The sequence below is a fragment of the Gracilinanus agilis genome, chromosome 3 (genome assembly GCF_016433145.1).
Source record: "Gracilinanus agilis isolate LMUSP501 chromosome 3, AgileGrace, whole genome shotgun sequence".
In the NCBI taxonomy this organism is placed as follows: Eukaryota; Metazoa; Chordata; class Mammalia; order Didelphimorphia; family Didelphidae; genus Gracilinanus; species Gracilinanus agilis.
In genome coordinates, this window is record NC_058132.1 from 639,571,962 (window position 1) to 639,586,755 (window position 14,794).

The following is a 14,794-nucleotide window of genomic DNA, read 5'->3' on the forward strand; positions in this document are numbered from 1 at the left end:
TGGCCGGGGCCGGGCTGGGTCTCTGGCGAGAGAGGGGGCGTCCGTTCTGGCCCTGCCGCAGGAAGAGGAGGTACCATTCGCGCCGCCTGCAGAGGGACGTGATGAGGAAGCGCTCGCTCATCGGGGACGACGTGGGCCTCACCTTGACGCCCCCCTACAAGCACCGGCACGCAGGTGACGGGGGAGGGGCTTCCTCCCGGGCCAGGCGCTTTGGGGGAGACCCAGAGTTGTCTCGGGCTGTTTGAGGGCCTTTGAGGAGGGTTTGGCCTCCAGGCGGCCTTGCCCGAGTCTGCCTCGGTAGGAGGTGAGCCTCCCGTGGTGGGAGGGCTCCAAGCAGAGCCTGGATGGCGGTCCCTTCTGCCTCCGAGATGGCCACATCAGGGCAGAAGGCAGGAAGGGGGGTGTCAGGCCCAGCCCTGCGCCAGTGTGGCCCCATTTTATAGAGGTGAGACTAAGGCAGGGGCCAAGGCACTGGTCCAGAGTCACAACAGGATGTGGGTGAGGCTGGATCGGAGGCTTGGCCCCCAGCAGCCCCCCCAAATCTCAAGAACTGTCCAATCGAAGCTCGCACGGGGCTTTCTCAGAAGCTTCGCCCCTTCTCTGGGGGCAGCTCCAGCCCTTCTTCCTCCCCTTGCATACAGTAGGAGCTTACTAAGCGCTGCTCTCCACTGGGAACAGAGGTGGACATTCCCCGTAAAGCGAGGGAGCCCCCACGAAGATGAGGCAGGGGCCCTTGGTGGGACTTGAACTCGGCTCCCCGACTCCCCTCTTACGGGAAGGTGTGTGCGGGAGCCGGACTCTGGGGCCTCTGCTCACGCCCTCGGCCGGACCTTTCAGGCCTGGTGAACGTCCCGGAGGAGCCCATCGAGGAGGAAGAGGAGGAGGAAGAGGAGGAGGAGGACCAGGACATGGACGACGACGGCAGGATCGTGGTGGAGTACCGGGACGAGCTGCAGGCCTTCAAGCAGGCGCGGGAGCGCAGCGCGGCCCGGCGGCCCAGTGCCAGCGGCTCGGGCTCGGACTCGGACGAGATGGACTACGACCTGGAGCTGAAGATGATCTCCACGCCGTCGCCCAAGAAGAGCCTCAAGATGACCATGTACGCCGACGAGGTGGAGTCGCAGCTGCGGAGCATCCGGTGAGGCCCCCCCCTCCCCTGTGGGCCAGCCCCAGCATGGGGGGGGGAGGGGGGTCCCCAGAGCCTCTCGGGGAGCCCCTCCCTCCCCTGGGGGAGGGGGGATGCCGCTCGGCCTGACGCCGGCCACTGCTTTGGGCAGGAACTCCATGAGGGCGGACAGTGTGGCCACCAGCAACATCAAGAACCGCATCGGGAGCAAAGGGCCGTCCGACAAGGTCTCCGACGTGCGGCTCCTGCTTGAGGAGAAGCGGCAGAGCACGGCGCAGCGGCCGCCCGCGGGCAGCGTCAAGTCCGGTACGCTCGGCGTCGGGGGTGGGGCACAGACAGACAGACAGGCAGACAGACCGACGGGCGACTCACGGCCCCCTCTAGCTAGAATCAGGCCCCCAGAGCGGTCCATCTGGGAGCGGCTGGGCGGCGGGGGGAAGGCGAGCCAGCGCGGCCCCCGGGCCTCTCCCTCCCTTCCCAGATGTCCGTCAGAGGCTAGGAAAGAGGCCGCACTCCCCCGAAATCAAGGCCCCAAGCGGCCCCTTCGCGCCCCGGAGAGAGCCGACGTCCGATGTACACAGTAGGCTCGGCGTTCCCCGGCAAGACCTCAAAGGCCTCTACTCGGACACCCGCGAGAAGAAGTCAGGTGGGTGCCGGCCTCCTCCGGCCTCCTCCGGCCTCCTCCCTCTCCCTCAGCCCCACGGCCGGGCTCTTGGCGCCTGGCATGCGGCCTTAGCCCGGCCCCAGCTGGAGCTCCTGTTGCTCTGAGCCTGGCACACGGCAGGCACTTCGTCTGGGATTAAGTTGGGGGGCCCCATCTGCCCCCCCCCCGTGCCCGGAACGTGCCCTCCCCCTTTCCCGTTCCCCATCCTTCCCCGCACGGAGCCTGACTCCTGTAGACACCCGCTGCCGTGTAGACACGTGACACCCCCTGGGGAGCTCGGCGGGGGGGCGTCATCCCGTGACTGCGCCAACAGGCAGCTTGTGGACCCGCCTGGGCTCGGCCGCCGCCAAGGCCAAAGAGAAGGGGGCCGAGAAGGCGGACGCGGCGGCGGTGGGGGCGGCCCCCGAGGAGGAGGACTCGGAGCTGCAGCGCGCCTGGGGCGCCCTCATCAAGGAGAAGGAGCAGTCCCACCAGAAGAGGTGCCGCCTGGAGCGCCTGCCGTCCCTGCAGATCGAGATCAGTCGGCAGAGCACCTCCGACTCGGACACGGAGTCCTGAGGCCTGACGGACCCACAGGCGCAGGCCGCGCGGCCAGGTAGGACGGCGTCGGGCGGGGGGCTCTGGAGGACTCTAAGGGGATCTCTGAGGCTCCGGGGGGACTCTGGGGGGGCTCCGGGGGGGCTCCAGGGGGCCCGGGCCATGGCAGACCTCCCCCTTCATCCCCTCGTGCAGGAAGCGTCTGACCAGTTCATCCAAAGAGCCGAGGAGCCGACCTCTCCCTCTCGCCGCGGCCTCGACGGTCGTCGCTCCCAGCACCTCCAGCCCACGTCCGGGGGAGCGGGGAGACTCCCCCCTCGAGCCCGCCCGGCCACGGTGAGACGTGGCGGCGTGGCGGGGAGAGCGTTCACGGACCCGACCCCGGGGGGGCTCCGGAGACCCCGATGCCGCCGCTCGGGGCGTCCGTCCGTCGGTCCGTCTGCACCCGTCACCTGCCGGCTCTCGGGGAAGGCCGGCCCCCACGGCGCCGGGGGGGACTTTGGTGGGGGGGCCCGTGTTGACCAGCTTGTTCAGTCTATTATGTTTTAAAACTCTTCCCGATTTCCGAGCTTCCTTTTTCTACGTGAACCTTCTTGCTGTTGGCGCGGGGAGAGCTCGCGCGCGTGCTGTCTTCACATGTGCTGTTAAATAGATGTTGTGTCCAAGAGCAGGGAGACGCCTCCCGTCCTTGGGGGGCGCCGCCCGGGAGGGATGCGGGGAGGGACGGAGGGCAGAAGCGGAGGCCCGGCTGCCCACTGACCCTCCCACGTTCCCCTTTTCCTTTCTGACTGAAGAGCGGCGTTTCGCCCCCAACAACCGCAGGTGGCGCCGTCGGGCACGTGCCCGGTGCCCCGGGGGTGCCAGGGAATAAGGGCAGCCTTTGGCGAGGGCCTCCTTAGCCCTGGCGGCGCCTCTGATCGGAGGAAGCCTTCGGTGCCAGCCTCCAGCCTTTCGTGCTCCTCCCCGCCGGCGGCGTCACCTGGAGGAGGCCACAGCTGGCCTCTGGGGCCAGGCCCGAAGGACGCGTTTGGATGGAGCAGGCCCTGCTCTCAAGGAGCCCGAGTGCTGGGCCTGGAGCCGGGAAGGCCTGGGTTCGAATCCAGCCTGAGATGAGCCCTCCCTGTGTGGGGCTGACAGCAGCCCCTCGCCCCTGTTTATGGTGAGGAAATGAGACTGTTCCGAAAGCTCTGTGAGGCCGACCAAGCTGGGGTCACGAGTGAGGAGGGCGTGCTTGGCTTTGGCCGGGGGAGCGTGTGGGGTCGTGTCGGTGGTCAGCCGTGACTGGGCTGCCAAACGGGAGCCGGCGCCCGTCGGCAGAGGTGTGACGGGAGGCCTGCTGGCTTGCAGGGCCCACAGTGCAAATTCTGCCTCTGACACTCCCCCTCGGCCACGTCTGTGAAATGGGGAGCCTCGGCCGCTCGGGGAGGCCCAGCCCCATTCAAGGAAGAGACAGCAGAGCCCAGGGTGGGGCAGGGTGGGCAGGAGCAGCCGGCAGTCTCGGGGGAGACGAGAGCAGGCTGTGGCCTCCGAGCGAGGCAGGAGTGGGGGAAGACGGGAGCTGGATGCCCTGACTTGAGGCGTCTGGCCGAGGGGAAATGCTGACACGAGCCCGCGGAGACCGGAGGGGTGACCGAGGCGGGGAAGTCTTGGTCCCGTGGACTCGAGAAGGCTGAGGACGTGGAGGCCGGGTGCCCACGTGCCAACTGAAGGCCCCGAGGACGAGGACGAGGGTTGGGCTGGGGGAGGAGCCTGACGAGTTCCAGGGACAGACCGAGGGTATGGAAGTGCCAAAGGAGCCAGGAAATCGGCCCTCTGGTCCTCCCAACAGGGGCATGAGAGAAGGCTGAACGGGGCTGAGGCCGCCTTCAGCCAAGTCGAGGATTCTTCCTAGAATTTAGAGTAAGATGGAACACTCGTGAGAATCGACTCCCAACTCCCTCATTCATAGAGAAAACTAGGCACAGAAAGGGGCAGGACCTTGGCGGGTGAGCAGCAGGGTAGGACTGGAACCCGGGACCCCTCATCCTGGATCTTTCTCCGGTGCCTCCGTGTCTGAGGCAGGGACATAGCCCTCAAGGATGGTGTTGGGGGGGGCAGGCAGATGTATTCATAGCTGAAATCCCCACCCAGCCTCTCCCCCAGGTGCCAGGCTGCCACCCTCCTCCTACGGGACAAGCATTGATTAAGTGCCTACCGCACAGCAGGCGCTGAGGAAGCAGGTGTAAGCATGAGCCTCTGTCCTCAACAAGCTTGCATTCTACTGGCGGGAAACGACAGGATCAAAGACGAATGAAGTAGGCGACAATTGGAGGTGACCAAAGGCCTGCTGGGGGTGAGGGGCCCTTGAGCAGAACCTGGTGTCAGCCGGGAAGCCCCAGAACCCCAACCTGGGCACCTGTGGACATCCTCGAGTCAAAGGTGGCTGAGCCCCTGCCAGCGACCAGTGAGGGGTCCCCAGGATGGGAGAAAGTCAGCGTGTCCTCGTTTTCCAGAAGGGGACGAAAACAGCCAACTTGGTTCCAGGGAGGTTAGCTCCAATGCCTGGGAACATTCTCGTGCGGCCCATGAAAGACAGCAGAGCTCCGGAAAGGGAAGCAGCAGTGGTTACCCAGAGCCAACCCAGCTCCATCCAGCCTAACCACACATCCTCTGAGGACAGGATTAGTGAGCTGATCACTAAGAAGAATGCCGTGCTTCCAGTTTACCCAAGACTTGGCGTGGCTCTGGACAGTCCCTCACACGATTCTTGTGGGAGGATGGAGAAACATGGATTCGAATGTAAACCCTTCCAGGGCAGGGCGGCGGCCATTCTTTTTTGTGTCCTGACCAATAGGAGCTGCTTAATAAATGTTTGCTGATTGATCGATTCAGAACCGCTCTGACGGCCAGCCTCAAAGTCCTTTGGGGTTCAATGCCAGTATGGCTAGAGGTCTCCAGTGGAGTGCCCCAGGGATCTGTGGGTTGGGCCGGGTGGCTCAGGGACTCGAAGGCCCAGGTGGAACGGTCCCCACATTTCAGGTGATGCCAGTTGGGAAGGAGGGACAGCTAGCCCAGGGGTGATGATCAGAATCCCAAGATCTGGGCCGGGCGGTGGAAAGAGATTTGTTTTTCATTACAAAAGCATCACCCTTGCGGGTACAAATAAACTCCTGGAGCACTGAATGGCAGCCTCGTGGGATGTGGCCACTGAGAACTTAGTGCAGCCTTGGGTTGTGTTAAGGGGGACAGATTTGGGGAATGAGGCGGCAGTCAGTGCCCTTGTCTTGGCTACCTCTGGACACTGCAGTTCAGTTTGGGGCACAGAAGGGCATGGCTAATCAGGAGAAGGAGGTCTTGAGTCCATGCCATGTGGGCATCCGTGGAGGGAAGCCGGCTATTTGTTGGCACCAGGAGACTGGCCTGGGGGAAATTGTGCCAGCCAGGCCCAATTGTGGATCCCCTCTGTTTTGGGCAGGGGCCCAGGCCAGACTCTACTGCCCCTCACACTTCCCAGCTCTCTTTGCTATTTCTCCTCCTTAAAACTTAACAGGGGGGCAGCTGGGTAGCTCAGTGGATGGAGAGCCAGGCCTAGAGACGGGAGGTCCTGGGTTCAAATCCGGCCTCAGCCACTTCCCAGCTGTGTGAACCTGGGCAAGTCACTTGACCCCCATGGCCCACCCTTGCCACTCTTCCACCTAGGAGCCAATACACAGAAGTTAAGGGTTTAAAAAAACAAAACTTAACAGGGCAGCTAGGTAGCACAGCGGATGGAGTGATGGAGTGCCAGTCCTGGTAGTCAGACCCTTCCCGGATGTGTGACCCTACAGTATGGGAGGTTTAGATCAACGTCTCACACGTTAAATTCAGAATGGGTGAATGACCTAAATATGGAGTGGACTCATAAGTATATTAGGTGAACATAGACTAGCTTAGCTGTCAGATCTATGGGAAAGGGAAGATGTTAAGACCAAGCAAGAGACAGAGAGCATTACAAGATGTAAAACGAATAATTTCACTTATATTACGTTAAAAAGGGGCAGCTGGGTAGCTCAGTGGATTGAGAGCCAGGCCTAGAGACGAAAGGTCCTAGGTTCAAATCCGGGCTCAGACACTTCCCAGTTGGGTGACCCTGAGCAACCCATTGCCTACTGGTTGTGGCCCTATGCTCTTAGAATGGAGTCCCAGGATAAAAAAAAAAAAAAACAACCTTAAAAAGGCTTCGTACAAATGAAACCAATGCAACCAAAATTAGAAGGGAAGCCACAAGCCAGGGAGAAAATTTTTATAACAAAAACCTCTGACAAAGGTCTAATTTCTCAAATTTATAAGGAACTAAGTCAAATGGATGTGTGACCCTGGGAAAGTCACTTAACCCCACTGCCCAGCCCTTGCTTAGGATTAGGTTAGGAGGAAAGGTAAGGGTCTTTTTTTTTTTTCTCTCTTTTTTATTTTTAATTATTTTTCCACATCTACATGATTCATGTTGTCTCCCTTCCCAGGGCTGACAAGCAATTCCACTGGGTTATACGTGTATTATCACTTGATACCTATTTCCATAATATTCATTTTTGTATTTAATCTTTTAAAGCTAAACCCCCCAATCCCATACATAAGCAAGTGATAAATTATGTTTCCTTCTGCGTTTCTGCTCCCACAGTTCTTTCTCTGGATGTGGTTAGCATCTTTCTCACAAGTCCCTCAGGACTGTCCTGGGTCATTGTGTTGCTGCTAGTAGCAAAGTCAGTTACATTTGATCATGCTACAATGTATCCGTCTCTGTGTACGATGTTCTCCAGGTTCTGCTCCTTTCACTCTGCATCACTTCCTGGAGGAAGATTAGAGTCTTCTAAGGACTGCTACCTCCCTGAGGGCAGACTCTCTTTTTGCCTCCATCTTTAGCGCTGGGCACACGGCTCAGGCTCATATGGTTGCCCCATTTTCTGGCCATTGTGGCAGAGGCTGAACTGGTTCTTCCCCAGGGCTCTGGGTCCCTGACCTTCCTTCCAGCTCGATGGAAGGCCCGTCCAGCCTGGATCCCCCTACCCCAGGCCCTCTCCAACCCCGCCACCGACCCCCGATCCCAGCTCTGCAGATGAGGCTCCATGGGGCAAAGCCTGTGGTCAGGGAACGTCAGGAGCTTTGGCAATGGCCGCCTCGCCCACAAGGCCTTAGAGACATTGCGGGGGGGGGGGGGGGGTCAGGAGGGCTTCCTGGAGGAGGCCAATGGGCCAGTGGGAGAGGGGGAGCACACTGAAGACGGGGCCAAGCCTCCCTGGGGGGGGGACTTTGTGGGCCAGACTCTGACTTCCCCACGGCAGGCCGCAACCTTCTCTTGCCCCAGCGAGAGGCCAGTAAACTGGCTGCAGAAAGGGGGGGCGGTTGCCGGCTCTCAGCTGCTTCCAGGCCAACGGCTGGCCCACTCCAGCCGCCCGCTGATGCTGGAGACCCAGCTCAGAGCCCCTCCTGGACTCCCCAGTGATTCCGGCCAGGCCTCAGAGGCCCGCTTTGGACCCAGGGGTGCTCGGCCGTCAGGAAGGGGCTTGGACCCGCCTTGGGAGGAGGCGAGAGCCTGGGGAAGGGACAGGGAACCCCCTCTGGAGGCTCGGCCAGCCCAGGAAGGACAAGATGGAGGCAGAAGCCCAGAGGAAGTGCCCCCCGTCCCCTCCCCCCTCCCAGGGCTTGTGGGTTCCTTTGGGTGCAGACACAGACGTGTCCTTGTGGGCGTCTGCACGCGGCATCCCGGGGAGCTCGGGGGGCCACAGCGGCTGCAGCTGAGACACCAGCACCAGCTCCCGGCCCCGGCTCCAGCATGAGGCTGCTCCAGGGGCTCCTCTACCTAACGGGTAAGCGCGGCCCCCGGCCCTCCGCACTGCCTCTGGGCCGTGTCCCCAACACGCTGCCAACTAGCCTTTGCCTCCTCCTGGTGAAAGGGGCTCGAACCCGGGGCAGTGGGCTGAGAAGGAAGGACGGGTGGCTCCCCTTGTAGTTTGGCTCCCGCGTCCGAAGCCTTCCCAGACGTGCCCCTGAGAAGGGATGGCGCACGGGGACCCTGTGCCAGGGGGCCCCTGGGCTCCCCGCCTCCACAGGCTTTGGAACTTCTGAAGACGAGAGACTCTCAGGGCAGGAGGGCTGCCCCTGAGGCCGGCGGGCACATTCTGGCTCTCTGCCCTGGCCTGCCCCACCTCTCGCCAGCACAGGGAGGCTGCCCGAGTTCGGGGCTCCAGTGGGTCCTGGGAATGCCCCCTGCCTCCGTGCCCCTTGTTGTGCCATCTGGGGTGCGAGCATCTCCCTAGAGACTGGGCAGAACCAAGGCTCTGCAGTGTAGCTGGGAAGGCAGATGGGGGGGCTCCCCTTCGAGCCAGGTGCCCGCTGCCCGTGCCCCAGAAGCGTGGCTGGCTCCTGAAGTCAGGGGGGGCGAGGAGGGCTCTGCGAGGAGGCCGTGCCAGCCTCCGCTCTGGGCAGGTGACGCCTCCAGTAGGGGTTTCGGAGGCGGGGAGCAGCCTGGAGCCCGTGGTGGCAGGGGGTGGTGGAGGGGTATCAGGCGTGGAGAAGACAAGCTGCTCCCAGAGGCCCCTGAGCCGGGAGAATTGGGCCCCTCGGGCAGGAGGGAGCAGACGCCCCTCCCCGGGCACCTCCAGGCAAATGCCCAATAAACTCTGGGCTGGCACGTGCCAGGTCAGTCGGCCAAGGTTTCGGAGCCCCTTCAGGCCCTGGGCTAAGCCCTGGGGATCCACAGAAGGGTCCGAGGCAGCCCTGCCCTTCGTGGCCAGGAGCGAGCAGGGGCCGTCCCCAAGGGAAGGGGCGAGGACTCCGGAGGGAAAGGGAAGGAGGAGCGTCAGGGAAGCCAAGGGATGGCACGAGGACAGAGGAGCCCAGCGTGCAGGAAAGAAGACGCCCGGGGGCACGGGGGCACGGGGGCCGGAGGCAGGGGCCATCCTCGGGCTCCTCCCTGCGTCCCTGAGTTCTTCCGGGGCCAGAGAGGGGGGCTCGGTGGGAGCCTGCCATCCAGCGGACGAGAGCGGCCTCCGTGCTGGCCTGTGGGAATCGGGCTGAGAGGGGCAGAGGCCCGAGTCCAGCCTCCATTCTAGCCACTTGCTGTGTGACTTTGGCCAAGTCCCTGCCCTTCTTCCTACATCCCTGGTGGGCCTCAGTCTCCCCTTCTGTAAGATGGGAGCAGGGAGCAAAGAGCCCTCCCAGAACCGGCCAGGACGGGTCAGGGGGCTGGCTATGGCTGCCTTGCCCAGCACCACCAGGGAGGCCTCTTGAGTCTTGCCCTGGACCTCAGGGGCCGCCTTGTCCTCTGGGAAAGGCCGGGGCTCCCCTCGGGCGGCAGGCATGGCTGCCGTCTGCTCTGAGGTCTTCGCTCTCATGCGAGCCCGGGGAGGTGAGGGCTATGTGACATGTGGGGAAACAGAGGCAGAAACAGCCCAGTGACTTGCCCAGGGTCACCTGGCTGCCTCCGAGGCAGCACCCGCGCCTCTGGGGCACAGAGATCCGGGGTCATCGGCCCCATCTCCCAGGTGAGGAAACAGCCGAGCAAGGGAACGCAGCTCGTCGTGCTCATCCAGCCAGGGAGCGTCCAAGGCAGGATTTGAACCCAGTACCAGGTTCACCTAAAGCTCCGCTGCGTCTTGGGTGCCCACTCTGGCATGGTCCTCAGCCCAGCCGGACTTCACGAGGCCTCCCCACGGGTCACCTCCCCACGGGGCACTCACGAGCAGCCAGACCTGGCTGGGGAGCCCGCAGAACCGGGAGGCACCTCATTCCTCCCCAGTGTGGGCACCCAGTGATGGCAGGTGGGATATCGTGACAGATCACCGTGAGACAGCCCTGCCCGGAGGACGGAAGCCAGCTTGGGGGGATGTCAGTGTGGCGCTGTGGGGCCCTTGTGGTCAGGGTAGTTGCTGGAACTGCTGTCAGCCGGTGGCTTCTGTGGTCCCAGGTGCGAGGAAACGCCACTGTGCAGTCAGCGAGGGGGCCCTTGGGTCCTCAGGCTCAGGAAATGGGTGAGACTGTGGGGGATCGCCTGAGATGGGGGGGCCCGGGCCGGGGGCCGCCTTCCTGGGAGGCCCCCAGGAGTGCCGTCGCCCTACTTCCAGCCTCGGATTCCTCCTGGCTCTGAGATGGGAGGCGTCCCCGGGGCGCCCCTGGCCGTGGAAGTGGGGTGGGGGCCCTCCTGACCCCAGAGCCGTCCCGACCTCCGCCACGGATGCTGTGGATTCTGGGGGGGCCGAGGCCGGGAGGGAGGCAGTCCCTGCTCTCTCCCCGGGGCCGGCCTCCCAGGCCAGGGCAGCGGGCAGAGCCAGAGGGGCCTCTGAGCCCTCGCTCCTGGGGGCAGGGTGGGGGGACGGAGACAGGCCCATGTCCCCAGGGGTGCTCTCAGCTGGGGGGCGGGGGGACTCCTGCAGGGCTCACGGGGTTCCGGACCCCCTGCTTTCCAAATGGCCCGGAAGGTCTGGCCAGCTTGGCCAGCAACGGCTTTCTGGCTAGCTGAGTCCCTCCGACCTTAGAGACCAGCTTGTGAGAGGCCCGGCCGAGAGAACCGGGGCCCAGGGAGAGCGAGATTTGAACTCAGGTCCTCTGACAAAGGCTAATCCCACCAAGCTCCACGGCTCTGCTGGCCACGGGCAAAGGGCAGCCCCAGAAGGCTATGGGGTGAGCGATGGAGGAGGCTGCCCAGCCCCCTGGACCCGGAAGATGGACAGTGATCAGGGCGGGCAAGCAGGGATCTCTGCTGGGCACAGCCTCGGCTTCCCTGGGGCCCAGGAGCACTTCCCCGATGATGAGGGGGCCCCTCCCTCCTCCTGGAGAGACCCGTATGGTGCCCAGGACTCACCGGACCCAGAAGGGTGACGTGTCTCGGGGGCTCTGCCCTGGCCCGTCCCACCCTCCATGCCCAGGCCAGGCTCTGCCCGGAAGCACCCTGTCTCCCACCCTTCCTCCTCCCTCCCTCGTCTTCCAGAGACGGTCCCGGTGCCCTTCGCAGGCCCAGGATGACCAGACCCTTGTGGGCTGGCCGCCATGTTCTCCCCAGAGGAGGGGGGAGGCTTAGCTGGGGGATTCGAGGTGGTGCGGAAACGAAAGCCAGCCCTAGAAATGAAACAAAGGGGAGGCCACCCAGCCCTCTCCGGCCCTCCCCCAGTTCCCAGGGTGCCCTTTGTCCTGGCCTTCCCGCCCAGGATGCTGTCCATCCTCTTGAGCCCTTCGTCCTCGTGCCCCCAGGGAGGCCCCAGGAGAAGTCGCCTGGAGAGGCGGCTGAGGAGTGGGCTTCAAAGGGCGGGCGGGCAGCCACACGCTGCTGCCTCAAACATCTCTCCCACTCGCTGACTCATTCTTGTTCCAGCTCTTGGGGTTGGGTGAACCCTAGGCCCGGGCCAATTCCAGAGAGGGCTTCGCCGATGGTTTATCCTGGGTAGTCCCGGGGCAAGCCTGGGAGTTAGGGGTTACGCCCATTTCACAGATGGCGAAAGCAAGGCTGGGGGAGTGAACCGACTCGCCCAGGGTTGCACAGCTACTCGCGGTCAGTGCTGAGCCTAGTCACTGCTCTGTGGCACTTTCTCCCCTCCTGCTTCCTGGCAGCCAGAGTGGGCGAGGAGTGGGTCTGGAATGTGGCACCAGGAGTGGGGACGCCCCACGATTCAGAGCATTCATCTCCTCAGGGCTTTTTCAACATTGTCCCTGCAGGCCTCACCTCCCTGAGAGGCTTCAACCTGGACATCAGCAGGACATGGCTCACACCTCCTCCAGGCAGTGGTCAGGGGCCCCACGTGCAAGAGGTCCAGCTGCATCAGGACAAGGGCAACAGCCAGACCTGGTGAGTCCAGAAACACCGACCCTCTGGTCATCCCTCTGAGAGGAGGGAGCAAAGGGAAGGCAGAAGCGGGGCTGGATAAGAAGCAGAGGAGGATGGGAGGAGCATTAAAATTCACTTCAGGTCTCTACCTACCACATGCCAACCCCCATGCTCATCCAGGGGTTCAGAGACAAAAGGGAAACTGTCCCTGCCCTGAAGGGGCTGACAATTCCTGGAGTAAGAAACCTAAGAAAGGCCCCAAACCAGAGAGAAAATACAAAGTAATTTGGGGGAGGAGCCATGGAAGCCTCCTGTGGGAAATACCAGCAGTAGGAAGGGTGGTGGCAGGGGCCCAGAGGGGAAGTCTTGAACCCCAGGAGGCCAGTCTGACTTTGTCATTGATCACCCCCGCAAGGGAAGTCAGTCAGCTCAATGGCAATGATGGAGAAGCCCTGGAGGCAAGTGTTTGTCCCCAGACCACTAACCCTATGCAGAGAAATGGTGGGAAAGGCATCAACTATGATGGGGAGAGGAAAAAGTTTCCATATAGGCAGAGGGCATAGCCTGGGCAAAAGCTTGGGGGTGGGAGATGTGGTGTCAATTCTGAGGAGACCAAATAGACTGGCTAGGCTGGAACTGGGAATGAAGTACCAGAAGTCTGACATGACTTGAATCAGATCACTCTGAGTTTTCAATGCCAAGGTGAGGGTTGTGTCCTAGAGACAAAGGGAGCCACTGAAGTGTGAGCGGGAGAATAGCAGGTTATGTTCAAGTTGTGGAGGACCTCAGGAATCCTGTGGTAGAGGAGGAGGAAGAAGAAAAAGAGGGAGCTTTCTTTAAGTCCCCAATAGAGCCAACATGGAGGTCAGGGGCTGCTGCTAGGCAGAATCTCAGAGGTGGGAAGGAGCCTCAAGCCTCTATGGCCTTCAGGCCAAGCCAAAGCTGACCAAGAATCTCCTTAGCTTCATTTGGAGAACTCCAAGGAGAGACCTCAGTGCCCAGCACCTTGTTTGGCACCATCAGTCTGCCTCCTCTTGGCCATTCCTTCCACTCCATGGCCCAGCAGCAAGCCTGAGCACCTATTCAAAGCCCCAAAGACAGTTCTTGGGCCCCTTCCTAGAGACTCTTCTCCAGAACACACCCAGTTCCTTCAGCCACTTCTGATATGACACAAACCCAAGGCCCTTGACCAACCAAATGGCTTCCCCTGGAGACTGTCCAGCTTGTCAGCTTCCCTTCTGGAATGACCTCAAGCCGAACACAACCCTCTGCATGGTGCTGCCTAGGAATGACTTCAGAGGGAACCTGATCTCCTTCCCTTGGAGACTCTTAATTCACCTGAGATCACATTAGACTTTTTAGCTACCTCCTACACTGATGACTCACATTGAGGCCACAACCCACTAAGACCCCCAGATCTTTTTCAGACAAATTTCTGTCTAATCAGGTCTCCTTCATTTTGCACTTAGGGAGTCAACTCTTTTAAAAGTTATTATCCATCTTTTGTCTCCATATTATCTTCATTTCCAAATCTATTCATGCCCCCTCCTTTCCCCAGAAAGCCATCCCTTATAACAAAGGACAGAAAAAGAAAGAAATTCAGTTTGGTCAAAGTAATCAGCCTGTTGACCAAGAACGAGAGATTCCAGTCCCATAATTATGAGACTGGATGGGATAAAAAATATCTCTATTTTATCTAAAAAATAAAAAATCTTTACCAAGAGAGGAGGAAGAGGTCCATCTCCTTCCCTCTGCTTTGTTAAAAGGATTTTCTTAATCTCTCCCTCTGTCTCCTTAAGAGGCTAGAGAGCAGGATTTCTAAGTAGATCAGAACTGAGGGGAATCAATGAGCCAGAGCTGAACATTCCATTACCAGGGAGATCAGGACTGAGGGGAGGAAATAGCAGTCCCTCTGACAGGAAGTTAGGAGGTACAGTTGGTCAGTGAAGAGAAAAAGGAAGCAACCACTGACAATTGGGGGTCTTTTGCCTCTGGGATCTCTAGAGAGCAGGAGGTCTGTCTCTGAGGCAAGCAGTTGGCTGCTGACAGTTGGGCTGCTATAGAAAACTGATTGAAGGAGTGAGTGGTGGCTGTCTATTATTTTAGGGAGTTAGGCAGTTAGTGAATCATTTACAGATAGTGTAGGTTAGATAGACCTGGTGTGCCAGGCAGGAGAACCTGTCCTGAGAAGACAGTGAGATAGTTTTAGGAAATTTTAGGTATATTGATAGGGTGTAAGATTAATAATCTCTCTTTCCTCTTTTCTGTCTTTCTAGCTGTACTTCTTTCTTAAATTAAACAAAGTTTCTGCTAAATCCTTTGTTGAACTTCTTAATTTAACCCTTAAAGCTTTGAGGCCAAGCTGACTCATTACACCCACCCAATGTTCAGTTTGGGGCTTGTTAGTCTTTTAGCACAGTTCTTGAAGGAGCTGTTTCTCTTCCTTTTTTTCCTCCTTTAACTTTTTTAAATTAAATTTTGTTTTTTAATTTCCATTGGAGATTCTCTCCCTCTCCTCCCTCACACATTGAGAAGGCAAGGATGGCAATCTTCATTATTCATATGAAGTCATGCAAAACACATTTCCATGGTAGTCATATTTTAAAGAGAGGGAGAGGAAGGAAGGAAGGAAGGAAGGAAGGAAGGAAGGAAGGAAGGAAGGAAGGAAGGAAGGAAGGAGGAGGAAGGAAGGAAG

General features: G+C 60.2%; 2 protein-coding genes across 2 annotated transcripts in view; both read left to right on the forward strand.

The window, feature by feature from the left end:
- NCBP3 (nuclear cap binding subunit 3) overlaps positions 1 to 2,992 on the forward strand; it is a 5,173-nt gene extending 2,181 nt beyond the window's left edge. The window contains exons 2-7 of the mRNA XM_044669478.1: positions 62 to 174; positions 838 to 1,138; positions 1,278 to 1,432; positions 1,608 to 1,772; positions 2,104 to 2,385; positions 2,523 to 2,992. Coding sequence (XP_044525413.1) covers positions 62 to 174; positions 838 to 1,138; positions 1,278 to 1,432; positions 1,608 to 1,772; positions 2,104 to 2,348 — 979 coding nt within the window. The 3' untranslated portion in view covers positions 2,349 to 2,385; positions 2,523 to 2,992. The remainder of the gene's footprint in view (positions 1 to 61; positions 175 to 837; positions 1,139 to 1,277; positions 1,433 to 1,607; positions 1,773 to 2,103; positions 2,386 to 2,522) is intronic.
- Positions 2,993 to 9,641: 6,649 nt separating this feature from the next.
- Positions 9,642 to 14,794, forward strand: part of ITGAE (integrin subunit alpha E) — a 27,152-nt gene continuing 21,999 nt past the window's right edge. Inside the window, exons 1-3 of the mRNA XM_044669479.1 lie at positions 9,642 to 9,690; positions 9,967 to 10,248; positions 11,991 to 12,120. Of these exons, the coding sequence (XP_044525414.1) occupies positions 9,642 to 9,690; positions 9,967 to 10,248; positions 11,991 to 12,120 (461 nt within the window). The remainder of the gene's footprint in view (positions 9,691 to 9,966; positions 10,249 to 11,990; positions 12,121 to 14,794) is intronic.